Here is a 27,328-nt window from a genome sequence, read left to right as displayed (position 1 = left end):
TTCAAGACACTGTCCATTCCGTTCAACTGCTCTTCCAAGTCTTTTGCTGTCTCTGACAGAATTACAATGTCATCGGCGAACCTCGAAGTTTTTATTTTTTCTCCATGGATTTTAATACCTACTCCGAATTTTTCTTTTGTTCCCTTTACTGCTTGCTCAATATACAGATTGAATAACATCTGGGACAGGCTACAAACCTGTCTCACTCCCTTCCCAACCACTGCTTCCCTTTCGTGCCCATCGACTCTTATAACTACCATCTGCTTTCTGTACAAATTGTAAATAGCCTTTCGCTCCCTGTATTTTACCCCTGCCACCTTTAGAATTTGGAAGAGAGTATTCCAGTCAACATTGTCGAAAGCTTTCTCTAAGTCTACAAATGCTAGAAACGTATGTTTTTCTTTCCTTAATCTATGTTCTAAGATAAGTCGTAGGGTCAGTATTGCCTCACGTGTTCCAACATTCCTACGGAATCCAAACTGATGTTCCCCGAGGTCGGCTTCTATCAGTTTTTCCATTCGTCTGTAAAGAATCCGAGTTAGTATTTTGCAGGCGTGACTTATTAAACTGATAGTTCGGTAATTTTCACGTCTGTCAACAACTGCTTGTGCTAGATCTGCAAGGTTCGCAGGAGAGCTTGTGCAAAGTTTGGAAGGTAGGAGACGAGATATTGGCAGAAGTGAAGCTGTGAGTACCGGGCGTGAGTCGTGTTTCGGTAGCTCAGATAGTAGAGCACTTGCCCGCGATAGGCAAAGGTCCCGAGTTCGAGTCTGGCTCGGGCACACAGTTTTAATCTGCCAGGAAGCCTTTCGGAATGCTTGGATCGTTGAGTGGCTTGCCGGCTCACCTGATTTTCCATCCATGGAGCATAACCTAGTAACGATGGTAGCGTTTGAGGCATGGCACGAAAACCGTGAAGGTGGTATTCGCAGCCTGTCAGCTTCCGTACCCTTCCAAGTCACACATCATAGTGATGTCGATGACTGACATCGATTCCGAATGGAAGGAAGGTTTAAATATTCAATCCCTATCATGTAACGAATATCTCGACAAATGATTCATCACATTGTTTGTAAATTCTAGCAGTGGTCGTCATTGCAAATAAAAATCATTGAATTTCAGAGCCGTCTATTATGGAACTATTGGGAAAGCGGATGAGAACGGATGTGCCGAAACTAACTATAACAGCAAAATACATTAGCGAAATACACTCTAAGATGAAAAACACGACAAACCACGAAGTAATCATGCAAACTGGTCAAAAACTGATATTCACACAGATATCGATGGGAAATGAAAAATTGTAAACTTTCGCGGTCGATGCATGTACACTATGTGATCAAAAGTGTCGGGGGACCCCGAAAAAACGTACGTTTTTCATATCAGGTGCATTGTGCTACCACCTACTGCCAGGTACTCCATATCAGCGACCTCAGTAGTCATTAAGACATCGTGAGAGAGCAGAATGGTGCGCTCCACGGAACTCACGGACTTCGAACGTGGTCAGGCGATTGGGTTTCACTTGTGTCATAAGTCTGTACGCGAGATTTCCACATTCGTAAACACCCTAGGTCCACTGTTCCCGATGTGATAGTGAAGTTGAAACGTGAAGGGACGCGTACAGCACGAAAGCGTACACGCCGACGTCATCTGTTGACTGACAAAGACCACCGACAGTTGAAGACGGTCGTAATGGGTAACAGGCAATCTATCCAGACCATCACACAGGAATTCCAAACCGCATCAGGATCCACTGCAAGTACAATGACAGTTAGGCGGGAGGTGAGAACTTGGATTTCATGGTCGAGCGGCTGCTCATAAGCCACACATCACGCCCATGAATGCCAAACGACGCCTCGCCTCGTGTAATATTAGACGATTGAACAGTGGAAAAACGTTGTGTGGAGTGACGAATCACAGTACACAATGTGGTGATCCGATGACAGGGTCTGGGTGTGGCAAATACTCGGTGAACGTCATATGCCAGCGTGTGTAGTGCCAACAGTGAAATTCGGAGGCGGTGGTGTTATGGTGTGGTCGTGGTTTTACGGAGGAGGCTTGCACCCCATGTTGGTTTGCGTGGCACAGGCCTACATTTATGTTTTAAGCATCTTCTTGCTTCCGACTGTTGAAGACCAATCCGGGGATGGCGATTGCGTCTTTCAGCACGATGTGGGAGAGTGGTTACACGACAATGACATCCCTGTAATGGACTAAACTGTACAGAGTCCTGACCTGAATCCCATAGAACACTTTTGGGATATCTTGGAACGTCGACTTCGTGCCAGGCTTTACCGACCGACATCGATATCTCTCCTCTTTGCAGCACTCCGCGAAGAATGGGCTGTCTTTCTCCAAGAAACCTTCCAGCATCTGATTGAACGTATGTCTTCGAGAGTGGAAGCTATCATCAAGGCTAAGGGTGGGCGAACACCATATTGAATTCCAACATTGCCGATGGAGGACGCCAAGAACTTGTAAGTCATTTTTACCCAGGTGTCCGAATACTTCTGATCATATAGTGTATGTGTGACGCTGCAGCGCAGTTTCACCGTACAGCTGACAAGGATAGTAAACAGGGGACATGTCAGTACCAGGGTGTAGCATCTTTGCCAATTTCGTTCCGTTCAGTCGATTGGACAGTAACCATGCCTCGCAGACAGGCGCGTGATCAGTATACGCAGATGTGAGCATTTGAGAGAGGACATGTAGTTGGGCTCAAAGTAGCCGGTTGGAGTATTCGGAGAATGTTTCGACATCTGAATAGGAGCGATGTCGATATTCCACAACGTTGGCAGGAATGGGTAAAGCATGACTGAACATAACGTCAAGAAGAGAGCGATCGACCTAGAGAGACCACAAAACGTGAGGAGCGAAAAACAGTCAGAGAGCCACCCACAGCACCGGATCCATCATTAGCGATTCGGCGTGCCACTGGTGCTTCAGTGACCTCAGAGGCCGTTAGTAGGCGGCTCTCGAAAAGGATACTGAGCTCACGGCATCCGTTGTGGCTACTATTGGCTTTTGTACACCAAAAGTCCATTTTCAGTGGTGTGGGGCACACTCGGCTGATGAGTGCCACTTCGAACTGAGCCCCGATGACGAGCAGAGACGTGTGTGGAGGCGACGAGGACAGCAGTGGGACGCCAGCCTGACCGTCGCCTCCCACACAGCTAGACAACCAGCAGTGGCGTCCTGGAGTACCGCTTCATTTCCCAGAAGAATTCCTAGTCATCCGCAGCGCCCTTGCAGCACAGAGCTAAGTCAACGACATACTACGTCCCGCTTCGTTGCCCTTCACGGCAATCCATCCTGGGCAACATTTCACCGAGATAATGCCCACTCGCACACCGTGGGAGGTTCTACTGTTTGTCTTCGTGCTTGCCAAACCCTACTTTTTCCTGCAAGGTCGCCGGATCTCTCTCCAGTAGAGAACATTTGGAGTAATACGGGCAGGACCCTTCAATCAGCTCGCAATTTTGACGATCTAACGCGTCGATTGGAAAGAATTAAGAAGCGTATCCTTCAGGAAAACATCCAATAACCAGTGCCAAACCTAATAACTTCTTGCATAAAGGCCAGAGGCGGCTAGCGCCTTATTGACTTGCTCAATTTGTGAAGCTCTTTCTCTTGTATAAATAATCAAATTTTTCTGAAATTGTAATCCTCTGTCTCTAAATGTACGTCATATCTACAGAATTCCATCCCATTCCTCCGTGGTTTTTTTTTTTTTGTTCTTTTTCTCAGAGTGTACTTTCGTGCAACAAGATTACATTTATGGACAAAATTTTAACTCAGCAGCCAAACCCACAGTAAAATTGCTTCAAATGACAAGCTACCAATGTATAGTAACGTAAAGAGGGTTATACAGAACCGAACAAAGTAGGAAAATTAACTTTATAGCAGTACCAGACAAAGTCTGTTTTACGCTTAATTTCTCTAGAATACTTAGTACTTAAAACATGTCTACATTTTATACAAATGAATAAAAGGAACCGCTGATAATGGCACAAAGTCACTGAAACATATTTGAGCATGTATAAAGAAGAGCAAAAAATACTGTAGTCTGCAAAACAGGCGGATCTGAAATTCAGTCATTGTTACCTCCCCAAAGTTTGTTAAAAAACGGTCCCTCGCTTAATGCTGTACCACTTTCCGAATCAGCCGGCGCATCTGTAAAACTCTGATCCTAATGTTTTGGGCCATTCTGAGATGTCACCTCGACGCCCGCAGATGAACTGGACGCGCTACCTGGACGCGGTCCTGCAGAACACCAACGTGACGCTCAACCCGAGCTCCGACGTCGTCGTCGTGATGGACGCCAGCTACCTGCAGAAGCTGGCCTCCCTCATCGCCGCCACTGATCCCCTGCGGCTGGGTGAGTAACCACGGCTTCGCTCGCACTCCAAACGCTGGGTGGCTGCTGCCTGCACTAAGTAGGGAACAACGCGAGTGCGGCAGCCGCCCGGACGACTGCCCTGCTAACCGTGGGCCCCGTGTCCCGGAAACTCGTCAATCCTTCCTTCCACCCGACGTCTCAAATCTTCAGTTCCCTGTAAAATTCTTGAATAATCAGCCGTCACTTTACCTCACATTGCCACTTACTTGGGGAACGCAATATACATCAGTCACCATTTTAAAACATAGCCTTTATGAAAACAGTAAGTCTGGCAGAACTTGCATTAGCATCCCAGCTTTGTGCCACATTAGTGTGAACAATTGTTGACAGAACATATTCATGCCAAAGGCAAGCCAATACCTGTTACCTCATTACTACTTGCTTTTCTCGATGGAATGTAATGTGCTAGTAACTCAGGAGCTCCAATTATTTCCTTTTCGTGTACCCACTTGATTAAATAGTCTGGGTCTAATAAATAATTACCTTTGATTGTATTCAAGATAGATAAGGGCTTGTACATGTTAAAATCGGTGTTAAAATACAAACTCAACCACCTTCGCAATGGAAAAGTGGTAGAATTGACTCGTTTTTTGAAGGAGGAAACCTTCATCGCCTTATGGAATTAATGAAAATAATAATATAAATAATACTATTTAAAAAATCGTAATTATTTCCCTTGTAACCGCGTTCTTCGAAAACGTGCTTCAACATCATGCCTCCAGTCGGTAAAACTGAATAAAATAGAACGGCATATTTACTACACTGATTTTAAAAGGCTTTCAATGCAGAAGAAATAAAAAATTGCGAACAATATGGGCAGAAAAGGGGAAAGACAACGTCGGGAGACAATGCGGGAGTACTGGGAAATAGAAAGTACCAACAAAGAAAGAAAAGGAATTGAATTGTTAAGTGATCCTACATGGTCAATACGAGAATAAAATAAAACGGCATCCGATAAGTACGACACTTATTACATCGTAATATGTTGTTAAATATATACTGAACTGTCGATGTTACCATCGTTCTAATAATCTGCCACACATACAAGTACAGGTGCACTGACAACATGTGGAGCTAAGTCAGTTGGCGCGAAAATACATTTACTAAAGATACTGCCTGTGCACGTAGCAAGTGTCGTACTCATCGGATCTTGTGGGACTCTCACAGTCAAAAGGTTGCATTTTGACGATGACATGTACTCATGTCAGATAGTTTTATATTCTGACAGAATGTAAGTAATGTGCATTTATCCCCAATTTTTTATAATTGAGCTACTTTCTTAATGAAATGTTTGCGTAACTATGTATATACACGGTGTGCTTCACTTTTGTATTTTTGTGTTTAGATAACTTTTGCAGTATTACTTGAAAATCGCCATAAGGCCGAAACTGCAATAGTAACAATAAATATTGTATACAGTTAACGGCGACTGAAATAAATAGTAGAGTCACAGTTTAAGTTTCACTCGGTGCACTAGTTGTCTCTGATTGCACGAAACACTATGATGTGCCATCCTGGAGGTGGCAGCGGTTGGTGTAATGCCCAGGAACATCGGCCGTGGAGAGTTAGATGTGGATTGGAATTCCACGGTCGTGCACCAGCGTAAATATGGTTGCAGGTACATGTTACGCGAAGATGAAGCAGTACCGGCGACAGCAATTCCGCACTCGTGATTTTGGTGCTGCTGTCGGCAAGCCTGGTGCTTCTCGTGGTGCCTCATAAAAATCCTGTGGACACAAATGGATCTGTTTGGTTGCTATCCAGTATTTTTATTTATACACGAGGCAAGCGCTGGTCAGTGACAGTCTTGTCGGTGTGTAAGCTGGCTGCAGAGAATGAAGCATGACGGATGGCCACCTGCGGGACACGGGTGTACGAATGGTTGCCGTCTTATAGGCGTTTAGCAGCATACGCAGTAGGAACAATGTCAGATGGAAGACGGTTCGGGTCATATTGTTTAGACATTTATCCGACACTGTTTCATAAACGTTGGTCATGATTGGAAACTTAGAACTATTTTCATCTTGATATTACGCTTTTTTCTCTTTCCAATAGGAAACCTTATATTTAAACTCAGTATCACTAAAAATGCTTGGGATTATCACGATAAATTTGGCTCTAATCACGGTCTAGAAAATCCTTTTTTCAGGTTTTCTGGTTTTTTATTTTATTGTTTCTGTTATTATTAATACTATTATTATCATTAGGTGCGATTGGACCATATCAAAGTAAGCAAAGTCTTTAATGTCTCAATCTTCAGAGTTTCCAAGCAGCTCTCATCTTTTCTCCACGAATTCTTTTTCTTTCTTCAGTCCACTTTGCCCCTAGTCTGGTGGTGACTTAGTCCTCTGGCAGTAATTCACATTTGTAAATTTTTGCCTGTGTAAGTTTCTATTGAAAATGTATTATGGACATACACAAGCCTTTAATGGATCATTTTTTACCTGCTGTATCCTGAATATGGTTTTGTATATGTACGTCGCACTGTTGCGAGTTGTTGGGAGTCTGTGGGTATGCCCGTAAAATTGAAGTCTTCTCTTTCTGGTGTCTTCCGCGAGATTCCACAGTTTTTGTATTGTTTTTAGGGATTGTATTCTGTATCAGGCTTCTGCTCTTTTGGGCCGACTATATCTCTTCGAATTTTGCTTTCTTCGTTTTGGTTATCTCCTAGACAGTCTTTTCTGTGGATTTTAATGATTTTCATAGCTTACAAGATTTCAGCATTGATAACTGTGTTATAATGCCTGGTTTGCGTGTATGTGAGTATACATTTGTTACTGCAGATGCTGCAGATTTTACCGTAAACTCTCGTAAGTTTTTCTATCCCAATTTTCTGTGCCATTTACTTTCCTGTTTTGCTTCATATGAGATAGAACAGAGGGCTAACAGTTATCTCGTCCGTCCAGATTCTTCGTAAAAATCAAACCCAATAAATATTCACAAACGTTTCATTTTGTGGCAGTAAAAATCCGTTGGATATCACGCCATTAACACAAATAACTGAAATATTTAGAGTTTCAGTCGTGAATTTTCATCTTTATGATTGCACTGATGGACATCTAATTTAGCCTCTAGGTAGTACACAGAAATAACGGACACAGGTGTTAACTGGCTCCAGATCAAAACACAATGTACATAGTCACTGTGTTTTGATCTGGAGCCAGTTCAAACACAATAAACATAGTCACTAATACACTCCCCCCCCCCCCCCCCCCCCCCACCATGAACCAAGGACCTTGCTGTCGGTGGGGAGGCTTGCGTGCCTCAGCGATACAGATGGCCGTACCGTAGATGCAACCACAACGGAGGGCTATCTGTTGAGAGGCCAGACAAACGTGTGGTTCCTGAAGAGGGGCAGCAGCCTTTTCAGTAGTTGCAGGGGCAACAGTCTGGATGACTGACTGCTCTGGCCTTGTAACAATAACCAAAACGGCCTTGCTGTGCTGGTACTGCGAACGGCTGAAACCAAGGGGAAACTACAGCAGTAATTTTTCCCGGGGGCATGCAGCTTTACTGTATGGTTAAATGATGATGGCGTCCTCTTGGGTAAAATATTCCGGAGGTAAAATAGTCCACCATTCGGATCTCCGGGTGGGAACTACTCAAGAGGACGTTGTTATCAGGAGAAATAAAACTGGAGTTCTACGGATCAGAGCGTGGAATGTCAGATCCCTTACTCGAGCAGGTAGGTTAGAAAATTTAAAAAGGGAAATGGATAGGTTAAAGCTAGATATAGTGGGAATTAGTGAAGTTCGGTGGTACGAGGAACAAGACTTTTGGTCAGGTGAATACAGGGTTATAAATACAAAATCAAACAGAGGTAATGCAGGAGTAGGTATAATAATGAATAAAAAAATAGGAATGCGGGTAAGCTACTACAAACAACATAGTGAACGCATTATTGTGGCCAAGACAGACACGAAGCCCACGCCTACTACAGTAGTACAAGTTTATATGTCAACTAGCTCTGCAGATGATGCAGAAATTGATGAAACGTATGATGAGACAAAAGAAATTATTCAGACAGTGAAGGGAGACGAAAATTTAATAGTCATGGGTGACTGGAATTGTAATGTAGGAAAAGGGAGAGAAGGAAACGTAGTAGGTGAATATGGATTGGGGCTAAGAAATGAAAAAGGAAGCCGCCTGGTAGAATTTTGCACAGAGCACAACTCAATCATAGCTAACACTTGGTTCAAGAAGCGTAAAAGAAGGTTGTATACATGGAAGAATACTTAAAGGTATCAGATAGATTACATAATGGTAAGACAGAGATTTAGAAACCAGGTTATAAATTGTAAGACATTTCCAGGGGCAAATGTGGACTCTGACCACAATCTATTGGTTATGAACTGCAGATTAAAATTGAAGAAACTGCAAAAAGGTGGGAATTTAAGGAGATGGGATCTGGATAAGCTGACTAAACCAGAGGTTGTACAGAGTTTCAGGGAGAGCATAAGGGAACAATTGACAGCAGTGGGGGAAAGAAGTACAGTAGAAGAAGAATGGGTAGCTCTGAGGAATGAAGTAGTGAAGCAGCAGACTATCAACTAGGTAAAAAGACGGGGGCTAGCAGAAATCCTTGCGTAACTGAAGAAATATTGAATTTAATTGATGAAAGGAGAAAATATAAAAATGCAGTAAATGAAGCAGGCAAAAAGGAATACAAACGTTTCAAAAATGAGATCGACAGGAAGTGCAAAATGGCGAAGCAGGGATGGCTAGAGGACAAATGTAAGGATGTAGAGGCTTATCTCACTAGGGGTAAGATAGATACCGCCTACAGGAAAATTAAAGAGACCTTTGGAGAAAAGAGAGCCACTTGTATGAATATCAAGAGCTCAGATGGAAACCCAGTTTTAAGCAAAGAGGGGAAAGCAGAAAGGTGGAAAGAGTATATAGAGAGTCTATACAAGGGCGATGCACTTGAGGACAATATTATGAAAATGGAGGAGGATATAGATGAAGATGAAATGGGAGATACGATACTGCGTGAAGAGTTTGACAGAGCACTGAAAGACCTGACTCGAAACAAGGCCCCAGGCGTAGACAACATCCCATTAGAACTACTGACGGCCTTGGGAGAGCCAGTCCTGACAAAGCTCTACCAGCTGGTGAGCAAGATGTACGAGACAGGCGAAATACCCTCAGACTTCAAGAAGAATATAATAATTCCAATCCCAAAGAAAGCAGGTGTTGACAGATGTGAAAATTACCTAACTATCAGTTTAATAAGTCACATCTGCAAAATACTAACGCGAATTATTTACAGACAAATGGAAAAACTGGTAGAAGCCGACCTCGGGGAACATCAGTTTGGATTCCGTAGAAATGTTGGAACACATGAGGCAATACTGACCTTACGACTTATCTTAGAAGAAAGATTAAGAAAAGGCAAACCCATGTATCTAGCATTTGTAGACTTAGAGAAAGCTTTTGACAATGTTGCCTGGAATGCTCTCTTCCAAATTATAAAGGTGACAGGGGTAAAATACAGGGAGCGAAAGGCTATTTACAATTTGTACAGAAACCAGGTGGCAGTTATCAGAGTCGAGGACATGAAAGGGAAGCAGTGGTTGGGAAGGGAGTGAGACAGGGTTGTAGCATCTCCCCAATGTTATTCAATTTTTATATTGAGTAAGCAGTAAAGGAAACAAATGAAAAATTCGGAGTAGGTATTAAAATCCATGGAGAAGAAATAAAAACTTTGAGGTTCGCCGATGACATTGTAATTCTGTCAGAGACAGCAAAGGACTTGGAAGAGGAGTTGAACGGAATGGACATTGTCTTGAAAGGAGGATATAAGATGAACATCAACAAAAGCAAAACGAGGATAATGGAATGCAGTCAAATTAAGTTGGGTGATGATGAGGGAATTACGTTAGGAGGTGCGTCACTTACAGTAGTAAAGGAGTTTTGCTATTTGGGGAGCAAAATAACTGATGATGGTCTAAGTAGAGAGGATATAAAATGTAGACTGGCAATGGCAAGGAAAGCGTTTCTGAAGAAGAGAAATTTGTTAACATCGAGTATAGATTTAAGTGTCAGGAAGTCTTTTATGAAAGTATTTGTATGGAGTGTAGCCATGTATGTAAGTGAAACATGGACGATAAATAGTTTGGACAGGAAGAGAAAAGAAGCTTTCGAAATGTGGAGCTACAGAAGAATGATGAAGATTAGATGGGTAGATCACATAACTAATGAAGAGGTATTGAATAGAATTGGGAAGAAGTGGAGTTTGTGGCACAACTTGACGAGAAGAAGGGACCGGTTGGTAGGACATGTTCTGAGGCATGAAGGGATCACAAATTTAGCATTGGAGGGCAGCGTGGAGGGTAAAAATCGTAGAGGGAGACCAAGAGATGAATACACTAAGCAGATTCAGAAGGATGTAGGGTGCAGTAGGTACCGGGAGATGAAGAAACTTGCACAGGATAGGGTAGCATGGAGAGCTGCATCAAACCAGTCTCAGGACTGAAGACAACAACAACAACACTAATACACTTTTTAAATCGCGACAATGTCTGAACTGATTCCATAGTAAATCACCCCAACTTTCGGCTTCCTATCACATCTCACACAACACAACCAATCTCAAACAAAAAAAAAAAAAAAAAACGAGAAAAGAGAAAGAGAGCAACGTCCTTCTGCCTCTGCTGATTCGTCGGACGTTAGCTATCAATTTCTAATAGTGGGTGAAAATAAAATCTGATTTTCCTAATTTTGGTTGTTTGTGATTTCCCTAAAATTGTCTCTAGAATCTTTGATAAGATAGTAGTAGAATCGACGTTGCTGCAGTAATCATTATGTTGATGAGACATTAAACTTTATCCTTCATTTTACGCTACATTGCATCACATCAATCAGACTTCATGTATACCGCATTGATGGGTGTTTAGGTTGTGGAAAGGAATAAAGAATGTATATCATATTTAAATCCAAGACTTATCTCTATGACATACTATTATATTACTGAGCCAACATGAACTGCGAAATAACCTAAGACATTCATTTTTATTAGAGTTTCTGTGAAGTTTTCATGTCAATGGAGGAGGAGTTTCCAAACAGATTTTTTTTTAATTTTTTTCTTAACGCCACACCATTACTCACAACTCTTTAAGATCTTCTGGAAGATTGCTGGTGATGACTGGGTGTTGTGTGCTGTCCTTAGGTTAGTTAGGTTTAAGTAGTTCTACGTTCTAGGGGACTGATGACCATAGATGTTAAGTCCCATAGTGCTCAGAGCTATTTGAACCATTTTTGAAGATTGCTGTACATACGTGTACCCATGTAACTGACTCGTTCCTGTAGTAATGTTAAGCCCTTGATGTCACTGTAGAAGGTGTCTTTGATATGTTTATTTGCATGGCCATCTTATATAACAGGTGTTATAATCAGTTATCATTGATTTTTGTGTTAAGCTTACTAACATTAATTGAAGATGGTGCAAAATACCCTTTAATCGATTGCAGTAAGCTTAAGATGGTAAAAGGAATAGTATTTGAAGATCTCTTTGGTTCCAGAATTACATTCATGCTTCGTATATTTTATTCTTTTAAGGAAAAAGAAACGTAAGTTACAGCAAAGATCATCAGTAAAAATGTTGTTGTTGTTGTCTTCAGTCCTGAGACTGATTTGATGCAGTTCTCCATGCTACTCTATCCTGTGCAAGCTTCTTCATCTCCCAGTACTTACTGCAACCTACATCCTTCTGAATCTGCTTAGTGTATTCATCTCTTGGTCTCCCTCTACGATGTTTACCCTCCACGCTGCCCTCCAATGCTATATTTGTGATCCCTTGATGCCTCAGACCATGTCCTACCAACCGGTCCCTTCTTCTTGTCAAGTTGTGCCACAAACTCCTCTTCTCCCCAATTCTATTCAATACCTCCTCATTAGTTATGTGATCTACCCATCTATATATATGTATTGTAAATATATGTATTGAAAAACATTTCTCAAGTTACCGATTTGTTTGATGAATTCTCTGTAAGAGATACTGATACCTGTACGAGATATCATTCTTATAACATACTTCCGTGTGGTGAAAATACTATGTCTGTAAGTTCTCCAGAGATGATCACATAGCTCATTAGTGAAAGTGAATATACAGGTTAAGCTTGTTTCTTCATTTTTAAATCACTTAACGCACTAATCATACGTATCGAAAATGTAGTTGAACTGTGATGCTTAATTAATTCTAGGGTGTTTTATTATTATGAATGCGATTCCTCCTTAATACCAGAAACACAGCATTATTTACTTCTCATATTTCACTGTCTGAGTAAACCATTTTTATAGCTTGTGGAGGTCTATGAGAAGACCTAAACTGTACATACTGAGTCTTACCAAAAGTTAATGATAATCCATTTTCCTTCAAGCAGCTGTTGCTGTCTTGAAACATTTCATCCTGCAATTGTACGAGTATAACCTGTAAAAACGAAAACTAACACATATTTGACAATCCAAGTGGACGATCATTTATGTACATCTCTTATTGTTCCAAGATTTGATATGTAATTGACATGAAACTAATATAGTCTGCTTTATGTCGCAACCATGAACATTGGGTGTCGACTCTTCTTTAATAATCTTGCTCTTAGCTGATGTTAAATAAACTAACAAAGACGAACTGGAGAGAGAAATAAATAAACAAAAGCAGGCGGACTGTATTCTGTGGGACTCTTCATTTAGTCGAGCACAACAGAGGGACAGTAGCATGAGATTACCGCGGGCTTCGATGCCGTTGTTTCAGCAGCTACGATGGTGAATAATTGGCCGCTGCCCTGGAATATCGTCAGCCATGACCAGGGAAACCACCCCGGCTGGCAGTCTGCACGGAGCGGTCTGTCCCGCTGGCCCTGCGGCCACGTGCGCCGGCTTAGTGAGCCACAGCGGCGATAATTGAAGTAATCGCCCGCCTCGCTGCGTAATCATAGCGCCCATTACGCCCGCTGATGAACTCCCGACCGCGGCACAAGTGATTACGCTATTTGCGCAAACTCGTATCTCCCCGAAGACTGACGATTTCGCTCCTGTGCATCATTCAGCCTGTAAGCACATCATCTCCTAACTTACTGCTAATTTAATTTCCAGAATACTTCTCTGGATGAACGGTTACTACATACCACTTATTTACGGAAAGAAAGGTGGCCGCTAACGACATACTAAAATTTATTTCTATTTTACAGCTCACTTAGACAATTTCGAATCATGTAAACCCAATTTTGCATTACACTAATGTTTCTAGCGAAACACACGCAAAAATAGTTCACCTTACAATAATTATAATTAGCGTGTCCATGAATTCACATTTTTCAAAATGTGTTCACCTTCTCAGTTTGGTCTACATAGCGGAGGAGAAATTACTCACCTTTCCTCGTATCAAAGATATTCCTTTCTTGACGAATAAATAATATTTCAACTAAATATTAGAACTGTGATCTTAACACTGTGACAATGTTTACTAACAAAATTTAAAGCTTGTTATGACCATATCTCCAGGAACTTAAAAACTGACAGTTCACGTTTAAAATTCCAATTTTTGGGCAGTATCTTCAGTTCAGACAATGAGACACGGTGTTGCAATGGAACACCGTTACAATGAGACAAACATATTATAATTGCAGATAAACTGAGTATATTTATTTTTAGAGGGGCCGCCTGAAACGTCCACTTTGAAAAATTGTTACTAACTGTGCTGGTAAACTTCTACGTTATTTGATTTTCAAACAGCTGAGCAATACTGCACGTACTCAGACATCTCTCTCTTTACTTATCCTCATCATCACTGAACTTTTATGGAATCTGATTTTCAATAATCCCTACAAAAGAATGGCCCTGACTAACAATAATCTATACCTTATATGAATCACTTACCTCGCAAAAATCTTCGTTACTCGAACTACTGCAATACAGCGAGCGCCAATACTGCCAGCTAAACAAACTAACTACTGAAGGCACTATATATATATATATATGATGACTTTTGAACACTATTAAGGTAAATACATTGTTTGTTCTCTATCAAAATCTTTCGTTTGCTATGCCTATAAAGTTATATATATCTTTACAAATTTCCTTCTTCTGGCGGACTCATTCCAGGTCGTCCGCTTATAGCAACCTCTCAAAACTCCGCCATCTCTCTCCCCACGTCCACCACTGCTGGCGGCTCACCTCCAACTGCGCAACGCTACGCGCTGTTCCCATCCAACTAGCCAACACTACAATAGCGAATATTCCAACAGTGAGTCCATCCAGCCACAGACTGTACACAGCACAGTCAGTGATTTTCATACAGAGCGCTACGTGGCGTTACCAACATAAAAACCTAAACAGCCTACTTACACGCCTAACCAACGTCAGTTGTGAGGGAATAGATTGGTTCTGAGATTCAAGTCATTTATTTACTATAAAATCTCGATACATATCGCATTAAAATTCCAGAAAATAAGCTTCCAGCGAAAGGAACATAAAGTCTCGTAAATGTGACTGAAAAACTGCTCCCACACAACGTCCACGAAATCATCTAGATAACTGAAACACGAAACTCTCCAGGAGCTCAATTTAGTCGCAAATGTGATGCTAACACTGCGGGAAGGAACCTCATTTACGTTCAAGACTGCTTGTGAAACTCCACAAGTGTCTCTAATCTGTTCAGCTCGCAAATGCAAAGTAAATGAGTCCACGACCCACGAGAGGATACGATTATCAAGCAACACAACCTGCGCAGAAAATGTCGCAAACTTTGAGCTTTTCATGAAGAGTATAGCGTTAATGCGAAACGCGACACTTTCATCAAATTCAGCAAACGTGCGCCAGACAGCGCTGATCGACACCGGATAAAAGATCGTCCCCAAACGGCGTCAGCAGGTGTGGGCGTCAATCGGGGCCAAGACGAAAAGCGTCTCTCCGTCCACGGCAGGACCGCTAACTGTCCCAAAATATTCTCCTCTAAACTCGACTCCCCACTTTTTAGAAAACTCAGCGTGCAAGGGATAACTCAAAGCCGCTTCCAAAGTGACCAGCGAAATGTTGCTTTGTTTTCATGCATACAGGGGAGCCCAGCAAAAATTTCCCATTCTTGGCTTACAGAATGCATCTTAACACGCAAGGGCTTTGTATCGGCTACTAGCCTTGTTCCACTTATTGGTCAATGCCTTCGCGTCGAGGCTCAGTGGCGGGTAAGATGCATTTGACTGGACAACAAAATCTGGAGTGTAAGGCTGCGAGCTGCAACAGCCCTTCCTTACATCTGCGTACGGGAAGATGAATTCGTCACACTCAGTGACACGCTACGGACATGCAACGGCTTATCGGCAGATTGACTTCCAAGGACGAAACCGTATTTCCCGCCAAAGCGTGGAGCAGCGCCCACGGCAACCGACCTCCGCAAGCTACAGTGTTCAAAATGGCTCTGAGCACTATGAGACTTAACATCTGTGGTCATCAGTCCCCTAGAACTTAGAACTACTTAAACCTATCTAACTTAAGGACATCACACACATCCGTGCCCGAGGCAGGATTCGAACTTGCGACCGTAGTGGTCACGCGGTTCCAGACTGAAGCGCCTAGAACCGCACGGCCACATCGGCTGGCAAGCTACAGTGTCCTGGAGACCTACATCCCGTCTCTCAGCCTCTGTCACTGACCTCCTGCTGTCAACACATACCACGGGACGAGCATCTGGGCACATTAGTTTCTACCAATAAAATGTGAAGCCCTCTTCCTGAATTAGCAAGCCGTGTTCTCTCCTCAAAAATAGCCAAGGAATAAACAGACAAACAATAAAATACCGCACAGAGATATCTGAATGTTATGTCACTCTCTACAGCAACAAACACAAGAATATAGCTCAGAGTCAATAGATGAAGAATTAAATAAAAGCACCACACCCAAATTTCAACGGAACATACATAACTTATTGGCTTCAACGAACTCTTCCTCTAAACACCATCGTACAGCGAACTACTTGGCTCCAAAATCTTACGTGAGGTCTCTGTCTATTGAGCGTCTCCATCTCGCTAAACGGCAAGTCTTACCTATAGACAGAGTACGGATCAACCCAAAATCCACGCCTGCTAATGGAAACGCACTTTCAGAATGTCTCAATTTTCCTTATTGCAAGAAATAACTCGGTCGACCACAAAGGATCGCCTTCAGATTTCTGAAATACACTTCGAAAACACCGCCTCCGCCCCAGTGAGAACACAACTTCTACAAGTCAAGAGGACTGCCGGCCGACAACATTCCGCGAGCTCCAGACCGCTCCACAAAATTATTTAATGTTCAGGACGCTCCACCAGTTATACTCAGAAACCGCGTGGACAGTTTCATAGGATGTTCCCCGAGCGAGGTAACCACTCAGTCCACTGCGAAACACTGCCCAATTTCAGAGTTTTTCAAACGTTTATTTCCCAGCAGGTCCTCAGAAACGTCTGCCGTTCTCTGAAAATCACTCGCCCTTGAACCACCCTTTTATATGCCATCCACAACCCATTCAGGAAGATTAGGGAAAGGCTTGCGTATTAAGTGCAGGCTGGAGAAAATTCCTTCCTCCGGATATCAACTCTGGCTCAGAAAATCGCCACAGAAAGACCACACAGGCTCGACCAGGAAATGATGCTACACTATCTCCAGTTCAAGCTGCTTACTGCTGTCTCTGCCTACAACTTACACCCCACACTTCCCTCTATAACCAAACCGATTATTTTATAGCCTCAGGATGGGACCTGTCGACTAGTCCCTTCTTTTCGTCAAGTTTTAACACAAATTTATTTTCTCTCCAGTTCCATTCACCAGCTCTTCATCAGTTAAACGATCTACTCATCTAATCATCAGAAATCTTCTACAGCACGACATTTCGATGCAAGAGGACGACTCTTGGGGAGGCGGTACCAGAGATGGTTCCATGTCAAGAGACACACTCCCAGTTTGCTCCTTACCGGCTTTCCTCGGAAGGATGGTGGTGACCTGTTGTCGTCGGTAGGCGCAGCGAAAGAAGCCTGAGAATTAGTTATTTACTTCCGTAAGTTACAATCAATGTTTTGAGTAGTGGAACCGCGTGACCTCCTGTGCGCTCAAGGCAGCTGACTCAGCATGCTCGTTCGTCGCAGTCTGCTGCTAGGCCACGCAGTGGCAGTGAGTGAAGGAGGCGCGAGTGGTGGACTATACCAGCCGCTCATTTTTATGGGAGATGCGCTGTCCCCTCGCATTCACCGCCGTTCTTCCTCATCTGTTGGACTGCGATGGCGGTTGCCATGTAGCAGTGTAGTACAACGATCTTGGTCTGCCTTTCACGTAGGCCGTGGTCAGTCCGCCGAAGTAGCAGGAACGCTGGTGTCTTGTCCCGCGACTATAGGGAAGACCTCCGCGTCCACACGCCTGTGAGACCAAAAAGCTGTGGTGTTCGACTCTGCGACTCGTGATCGAGGCGAGACAGCCATCTCTCCCAGTAGGCTGGCGTTGCTCAGTAGCGTGCACGAATTCTACAACAGACTCGTGCCAGATTTGACTTTACTGTAACCAGAGAATCGAGTGCTAACATTATGTACACCATAAATCTGACCGACTGCCTTACGAGCTAAAATGGTGGGGTATTTATGCAGCGAAGTGGTGGGTACTGTTTACCCAACGTCATTTGTCAATACCCCACTGGTATTGGTGTTACGAAGCTATCAGCGGTTCTTACTCTGCCACGGTTGCTCGAGTTTGTTATACAATAGGACTCGTTAGTGCTCTCGCCATGCGTTGCTGCGTTATTAATAGCGTTTCTTTGATCGAGTAACGAAGTTGACGTGATCCTGTGTAGCTGCCCTGACCCACTACGTTTCTGCCCAGGTCCGCTGCCAGGCTTCTCAGAAGCGCCGGTCTTGTGTTTTCCCCTGACGCACTCTCGGTGGTGAAGAAGGGGATTATTCGGGAAGTAATGAACGATCGGTAGCGAATTGCGAACGACAGTGAAAATCCGATGAAGTTTTGCACATGTGTGTTGGGCAGTGTTTCTAGTATGCCCGTTGATCACGTTACGCCGTTCTTTTTAGTTCTGAGCACACAGTGAGCATGTAAAGATACCTAGAACAATAGTGTCTTCCGCCAAGTATGTGGGCCTGGTGAGAAATTTCGCCCGAAGCTATGCAGCTAACATTACATAACTGTCGTGCGCTTTCTTCTTTAAGACAATTCTGAGCCGCATTCAAGAGGGGCGCTGAAGATGCTGCTGCATCGTTATCACTTGCAAACGTTTGATTATCCAAAATACAGCCCCTAATTGTCTCCCTCTGAGTTTCATCTCTGATCACATGAACCACTGCCTATGAACCGCTGGCTATGAAGACAACATTTCTGCACAGACAACGAGCTTTAGGCCAGCGTAGAGAATTGGCGGAAAGCACTGGCGGCTGCCTTCTATAACTAGGGTACTGGAAAGTTAGTACAACGCTACGACAAACGGCTAAGTCGGGTCGGCGACTATGGAGATAAGAAGCTGGAAGTTGTAGTTAACTGTTGCAAATAAAACAGTTTTGATTTTCACTGTGGTTTCCTTTTCGCCACCTATCGTTCCTTACTTTCCGAACAGCCCTCGTATTATTCTTTCCGCCCACCTCGCGTCGACGCCTCCGTAATGTAATCCAGATAGCTTCGCTCTGGATGTTTGAAAAATTTAACCGTTTGCAACCTTGTACAACGTTGGCATACAACAATTGTCTTCTTGTCGTATCCTCATGCCTTTTCGCACCTAGGGAGGGGAGTTTGTCAGCTCACGTCTGCAAGTATTTTGATGTGATGTAAGAACATTAACCCAAACTCATCGTAATGGCACAGCAGCAACATTCACTTGTTGCAGTTGAGCGAAATCGCAAGAAAAGTGAAAACTAAATAAATTTCTTTCTTCAGTTGCAGAACATCATGGAAATTTTCAGTAAACAACGAAGGACCAAAAATTTTTAAAAAATTTTATCAAACGCTATGAACACGTTTGTAGATCAAGCCCCTTCTTTTATAAATAAAAACTTACTGTGTCTCAACCCAAATCGACAGCGCCGAAAAATTGATCTCCTATATTCCTTTCTTAATTGGCTGAAAGAACGCAGCATAATATTGTGTCGTCGAAACAAGACACAGCCAGGGCAAAAGCAGGCCGAGTACAATCTGCCAATGACCGGAAGACAACGGACAGAAGCCTACTCGGAAGATGGAAGAGCAGGTCTTGCCCACTTGGTTATAGATCATCGTCCAGGGCTGACCTGGACAGGAACGTCATTTAGTGAACTCTGAGAGGCGAACAGACAGTTATTGTAAATTGCATTTGCTATGTTTTCTGAAGTTAACCTACGATTATTTGCACTTTGCCATTGAGGGTCTTTTTTGTGTTGTATTGCATCATTCATCAAGTCACAAAGATAAGTAAACCTTTTTAACACATTTGTGTGACTTTGTTACTAATTTGTTGGAGTGTTCCAGAACCTTCGTTCTGCTATCCTTTAACCTCACCCTGTGGCACAGCTGCATAATAGCGGCAGGGAGAAATGGCTTAGCGGAGTACTGCCCCAGAAGCCGTTTCACGAACTCTCAAACATAGCCCCCACGGCAGCAGCGATTAGGCCTCTACAAAACTGGCGACGAGGGTTTACAGAACATAACACAAAGTAACCGACACCATCATTAATTACAGTGTCGGCCTGATAAGGTAAAATGGGGATATTACGTACCTGAAATGAGAAACGACACTGATAAGAGCTAAATTAGTACAACGTGGAGCTTATTAACTCCGTTTTGCTGCGCATAACTAACCGTCAAACCTAATTAAGCTTACGTTAGGGGGACGTGTATGAAATCTAAAGCCATCTATCATAATTAACACAACATTTAGGAAAGATACGACGGTCCTTAGAGTATTGTACTTGAGTAAACTCTCCCGGTGGAATATTCGGCAAAGACTTTCTACAGTTTTCCAAGTCGATATTTCAATGCTTCACCTCGTCCAGCCGGTAAAATGTATTGTCGTAATGCCCTTTCGCATACTAAGAGCCGGCCGAAGTGGCCGAGCGGTTCTAGGCGCTACAGTCTGGAACCGTGCGACTGCTACAGTCGCAGGTTCGAATCCTGCCTCGGGCATGGATGTGTGTGATGTCCTTAGGTTAGTTAGGTTTAAGTAGTTCTAAGTTCTAGGGACTGATGACCTCATCAGTTAAGTCCCATAGTGCCCAGAGCCATGTGAACCATTTGAACCACACTAAGAGATGATTTATAATTTCGGCACGAATTTTGATGAGAAGTTCAACCAACATCGTCGTTACGGTACAACACTAGCACTCACTAGTTGCTAGTGAGCGAAATCGCAAGAAAAGTGAATGCTAAACGCACTGCCATTAAAGTAATACATGAAAAACAAATAAGTGTCAGCAACTAAAAGTTCAAATTTGAGGACATCCGTCAGTAAGCTACGAAAACTGTCATATAGCAAGCAAGTAACATATGAACAAACCTGAAACACTGAACTGTCAGTACCATCCATCTGTTTTCACCCAAGACGTCATCAAAATAGAGGCCAGAAACCACCCATTGGAATCCAGTCTGTTCAAAATGCGCTTCATAACAAGAATTGTAGTTGTTCTCATGACATCACATCCGTTGGCTTCGCCAGTTCCAAACCAGAATGCCACTTGTCAACCAAACGTAGACCTCGGGATACAACGTATTTCAGTACTGGGTTAGATAGAGTAGCAGTCAGTGGTACAATTAAGTTGCTTTAATATGACATTTACGGTCACAACGCAGATCAGATTGAATGCTTACACAGTAATGGTTGAACTGTGTAAGCATTCCCTTGAGCACGAACAACTGCTACAATTCCACACTGCATTGATAATGACCTCACACAGTTCGAAATCTGATCTGCGTTGTGCCTATAAATGTCATATGAAAGCAACTTAATTGTACGACTGAATGCTGCTCTATCTAACCAAATATAACCACAGTCGTTGCGTGCACCCACTCCATGGAGGGCAACCTGATTATTTCAGTCTGTTATCACAACTAAGTTCCGTATTGACATACGTTAGCATTGCCAACCTACAACCAATCCATCACCTCTCAAACTAACCTAGACCTGACACCACGCCCTTCACTGCAAGAAAAGTAAACTGTCAATATTCTATTAGTGTAAGTGATACGCCACATCATCATTGTGTCGTGGGTAAAATCACGAATCAGTGTTCGAACCCACCGAGGAAAGCCATACACGACAGGCTCGTAATGAATGACACAGTGCCATCTCACAAAAACAACTTTTTTGTTCATAATCCAGGAACATAAAACTGCTGTTTTTTTCTGATTGAATCACCACACACTTCGCATTTCACCTGTTTTAACATTCTTCTGGCAACGCTGTGATCAAGGTCTCCCTTGAGAATAATTACGTCGAAATGAAAATATCCGTTTTCAATAACAAATCGTGACTTAAGATGCATACCGCATTCCTCCCCATGGGATCTCCTACTGTCGTTAATAATACGAGGGCATTTCGTAAACAAATCTCCATTGGAAATGAAAAAAATTATGAGTGCAGTTTGTACTTACTTGTTGACATTGTTTCTCCACATAATCACCACCCAAATTCTAACATCTGTCGCACCTCAAGACCATTTCTTCATCTCTTCATCAAAGAATGACGCAGCCTTGTGCTTTGGTCTGTCGTTGGCAGCATCGTAAAGTTCATCGCCCGTCGTGGAGAGAAGAGTAACCAGCCAGGCCTTCATCTTGGAGAAGAGGTGAAAGTCATTTTGCTCCAAGTCCGAACTATAAGGACAATGGTGAAAAATCTCCCAGTCTGTGGTTTTCCTTCGTTCGATTCGCAGTATGGGGTCACGCATTCTCGTGAAGGAGAACGATTCCTTCGGTGATCATCCTGGGCCGTTTGTTTTCGATTGATCCGCGGAGTCCTGTAAGGTCTCACAATAAAATGTGACGTCACAGGATTCTCGCTGCTACTATCGTGAAATCTCTTGTCAAAATTTCTTTGCGAACCCATGAAACTGCACGCGCCATTTTGCAGACTGTCAGCGTCTGCTTGAATATTTTGGGGTTTTTATCCACCGTTTGGACTGTTCCTCCAATCACGTCTCGCACTTACTCACAATCCTTTTGAGAAATGTCTTCGCTTTTTGGTGATCACCCTGAAGAAATGTCAAGGCCGTGCTCATTCTTTCAGTTTTATGAACATCTGTTAGACATTTCAGTACCTACCACGAGTAAAATTAGACAATGTTAAATGTCGTTGAATTTAGCGTTGTCTTCAGAAACTTCGGCAACATGTTGAAAAATTCATCAGTCATATCTGAACGTCCCCCTGGAACACATCTGTGTATCCAACCTTGAATTTTCTGCACCATTTCCTCAGCAAACCATCACGCCTAACCTCATCCCCATCCACACGACACAATCGCTGATGAATCTTTTGCTTCCAGGAAGCGAATGATGGAACGGATCTCGCAGCTGGTGAGAGACGCAGCAGCATAGTCCATTTCGATCGATCGCTGCTCACACACACTACGAACGCAACACAGAGCTAACTCACGCGACGTGGCCTTCCAAGTATCCTTTCCCAACCACGCATGCGCCATGAAACTATAAGCATTTATTTTTAACAGTCAATTCGATGTTAAATTATGAATAGCGCTAGTACATATATTTAGCTGCTGTTTCTACGTAGGGATTTCCGATGGTCCTATTACATCCACATATGTTTGTTAGATGATTTCATATAATTACGCCTAATATAATTTTTTTGTGAGAACTTACTAATGGTTCTAGAGACAGTTGTATAGAGTATAAGCGTAATTTACATTAATTAACCGGTCTCTCATAGTTCACAGATTTTTCTTCGTTTATAGTTACAGGCCAATAAACTAGGCATAGCTCTTCACGAAAATGAGCAGCAACTGTAGATCCTTTTGCACATAGAAATTGGCAGCAACGATTGTCATAGCCACTGTCGCCTGCATCTAACAACAACTGCTGAATAAAAGCAATGACGTCTGTACTTTCGTAAACGATCATCAGATACTCTCCCAGAAAATATTAGATACAGGCTCCCAGGTAGATGCCATTTTCCTTGACTTCCGGAAGGCGTTCGATACAGTTCCGCACTGTCGCCTGTTAAACAAAGTAAGAGCCTACGGAATATCAGACCAGATGTGTGGCTGGATTGAAGAGTTTTTATCAAACAGAACACAGCATGTTGTTCTCAATGGAGAGACGTCTACAGACGTTAAAGTGACCTCTGGCGTGCCACAGGGGAGTGTTATAGGACCATTGCTTTTCACAATATATATAAATGACCTAGTAGATAGTGTCGGAAGTTCCATGGGGCTTTTCGCGGATAATGCTGTAGTATACACAGAAGTTGCAGCATTAGAAAACTGTAGCGAAATGCAGGAATATCTGCAGCGGATAGGCACTTGGTGCAGGGAGTGGCAACTGACCCTTAACATAGACAAATGTAATGTACTGCGAATACATAGAAAGAAGGATCCTTTATTGTATGATTATATGATAGCGGAACAAACACTGGTAGCAGTTACTTCTGTAAAATATCTGGGAGTATGCGTACGGAACGATTTGAAGTGGAATGATCAAATAAAATTAATTGTTGGTAAGGCGGGTGCCAGGTCGAGATTCATTGGGAGAGTCGTTAGAAAATGTAGTCCATCAACAAAGGAGGTGGCTTACAAAACACTCGTTCCGCCTATAATTGTGTATTGCTCATCAGTGTGGAATCCGTACCAGGTAGGGTTGACAGAGGACATAGAGAAGATCCAAAGAAGAGCGGCGCGTTTCGTCACAGGGTTATTTGGTAAGCGTCATAGCGTTACGGAGATGTTTAGCAAACTCAAGTGGCAGACTCTTCATGAGAGGCGCTCTGCATCGCGGTGTAGCTTGCTGTCTAGGTTTCGAGAGGGTGCGTTTCTGGATGAGGTATCGAATATATTGCTTCCCCCTGCTTATACCTCCCGAGGAGATCACGGATGTAAAATTAGAGAGATTCGAGCGCGCACGGAGGCTTTCAGACAGTCGTTCTTCCCGCGAACCATACGTGAGTGGAACAGGAAATGGAGGTAATGACAGTGGCACGTAAAAAGCCCTCCGCCACACACCGTTGGGTGGCTTGCGGAGTATAAATGTAGATGTAGATACCGTTACATTAGTATAAATTTGATATGAGCTGCCATCTAAACTATAAGAAAATCGCTATTGGTCTTCGAGAATGCCTCGTTCAGATGTTAATTTTTTTTAATGTCATCGGCCTTCTGAGTGTTTTAATGCAGCACATTACGATTCCATCCCCTGTGCCCACCTCGTCATCTCATAGTAGCATTCCCATCCAGGATCTTCGATTATTTGTTTGAGACATTCCCATCTTTGTCTTTGCCATGCAGTTTTTGCTCTCTACGACTTACACTAGTACCACGGAAGTTATTGCTGGACTTCTTAAAGCATGTGCTGAGATCATCTCAGCCGCTCCCCTTCTCTCACAGCCAATGATACTCTTCTGTGATCTACACGTACATTCTCAGAAATTTATTCCTCAGATTAAAGCCGGTGTTTGACACTAATAGACGTCCGTTGGCCAGGAATGCCACATCGCTTGTGTTAATTTGTCTTTTATGTCCTCCCTATTTCGTTTGTGATGTATTATTTTGCTTCCAAGGTAGACAACCCCTCCAATTCGTCTGTTTCATGGTCCATAAGTTTGATATTAAGTTTATCGTTAATTCATTTCTACTACTCCTCGTTACTTTAATCTTTCTTTGGTTTACTTTCAGCCCATATTCGGCACTCATTAGACTGTTCTGTTCAAAAGATCTTGTCATTCTACCTGACTTTCACTGAAGATAGCATTGTCATCAGTGAATCTTATCATTTACATCTTTTCACCCTGAATGTTAGTTCCATTCCTGAACCCATCTTGTATTTCTGTCACTTCTTCTTAGATCTTCAGGTTGCACGTCATTTAAATCCAAACACTTTTCTTTAGTCTCGTATTCTTATTGCTCCCTCTTGCAACTTGTATGGATTGTGTATTACCCATCTTTCTCTACAAATTACATTTATATTTCTGATAATCTCACACATCTTACCAGTTTACGTTGCCGAAATTTAAAGTTTAGTTAAGAGCCAAACTTTGTCGAGGGATAAGTTGACACGTGATCTTGTTCTGGGGTTATGGTCTCTGAAATGTTGTGAACCACTGCACTGGAATTACTTAAAGGGAGGTTTACTATCTTTTGGTTCAAAAAATCTATATTTTAACGTTGGATTTTTGGATCCAAACAAGTGTTAAGAATCGACCACTGAATACGGAACGGAAATGTTTGTTATTCACGGTTGAACAAAAATATGCAACTGTCTGAAATCGGAATTTTTCACGCAACAGTTTTTTTTCGGGTATTTCGCTTTTGGAGCCGCGAAAAATTATTGTTTGTGATTGCCCATGACTAAAATTGATAAAGTGACCAAGGAGCTTACGGAGTACTACGGCTTGGCAATCCGACGGCATTCCATTTCAGTGGAACAGATGAAGATGGCAATTTGGGCAACGTATTTCCACAAGTGTTCTACGGATGACCACCCACAACACCAAAATTGTCCGGCTGGGGAAACTAGTTGGTGCAAGTGACGCAATGCAGAGGCTATCGGACATCTGGACGAATACCAACACGACCAGCCAAACTCGAAAGAAGTTCAAAAAGTGATTCATCCGATCTATGAGACCCTTTCGGAGGACGAGTTATTGTACCGCTGCTTGGGAGGAAACACACAAAATTCAAATGAAAGTTTGAACGCGTTTGTTTGGAAGTTAGCCCCCAAGCATTTGCATTCTGGTGCGAAGACCGTAGAGAGTGCGACTTTCCTGGCAGTGAGCAGCTTCAAGGAAGGGTACTCAGCAATTCTGAAGACCATGACAACGATGGAGGTCACCCTGGGACTCTATTCGACACAGTTAACCAAGCATTCGGACGACCACTGGATTCGAGCGGCCGAAAACCGCTCGTCACCGGCCGTACGAGCGGCTCTGGAGCAGCGCAGGGTGGCCCAGGTCGAGCAGAACGCCCTCTGTGAGGAAGAGGAAGGACTAGATTATGGACCTGGAATAGCAGATTGAACGTAAGTTGCATAATATTGTATTTATATGTAGTCAAAACTTCAAAAGCGTTTGTGTCGAAATGACTTCTTTTATCGCGCAGTATGGTAACTCCAAATCTACTGTACCGATTGGCATGATTCTTTGTTTCCGACGAAGCTAACTAAATTGTCTACGAGTTGTACCACTTTTTTACGATCCATCAACTATAAATATTTTCAGTTGGCCGACTGCAACACGCCCGGGAGTACGGATGGGGGTGGAGGTACCTTTAAACTGTTTGTCGTTTGGTGGTTGTTGCTTTTCTTTGCGCCCTGTCCACACCACGTACCTGGTAAATCCGCGGCGGTCCTACTGTTCTGCTCCACACTCCTGCTGGCTTGCCTGAAATTATCTATCGAAACATGCAAACGGGTTTAGGGGAGCCACTCAACGTTAAAACACACTGTCCTATGTCTGATATGAACATCTATTTTCTGAGACGATATGGAAACCACAGGTTGCACTGTTTACACTCTAAATCGTAAATGTTTATCCTAATTAACGATCTTGGTGATTAACAGTCCAAAATATAATTCAGACGAGCGTACACGTAACGGACACGACGCGGGTGATTGTTAATGATGCGGAAGCCGAATGGTCGCACGGAAGTTCTGACGCTCGTCACACATACAGATACCTGACGATAGTCCTCCTTCACACTAGTAATGATATAACACTGACCGTAGACTTAGTTTTTCAGTTCTCAGTTCTCACTTGTACGAGCGTGCGCGTAACCGTCGCGG

General features: G+C 43.0%; 1 protein-coding gene across 2 annotated transcripts in view; it reads left to right on the top strand.

The window, feature by feature from the left end:
* The window catches only part of LOC126355952 (neprilysin-4-like), a 693,674-nt gene that overhangs the window by 600,084 nt on the left and 66,262 nt on the right, over positions 1-27,328 (top strand). For both annotated transcript variants that reach the window (XM_050006541.1, XM_050006540.1), the window contains exon 10: positions 4,234-4,378. In XM_050006541.1, coding sequence (XP_049862498.1) covers positions 4,234-4,378 — 145 coding nt within the window. The remainder of the gene's footprint in view (positions 1-4,233; positions 4,379-27,328) is intronic.

The sequence above is a fragment of the Schistocerca gregaria genome, chromosome 3, assembly GCF_023897955.1.
Source record: "Schistocerca gregaria isolate iqSchGreg1 chromosome 3, iqSchGreg1.2, whole genome shotgun sequence".
In the NCBI taxonomy this organism is placed as follows: Eukaryota; Metazoa; Arthropoda; class Insecta; order Orthoptera; family Acrididae; genus Schistocerca; species Schistocerca gregaria.
The sequence above is the reverse complement of the archived record's forward strand: the minus strand, read 5'-3'. Positions and strand labels throughout refer to the sequence as shown.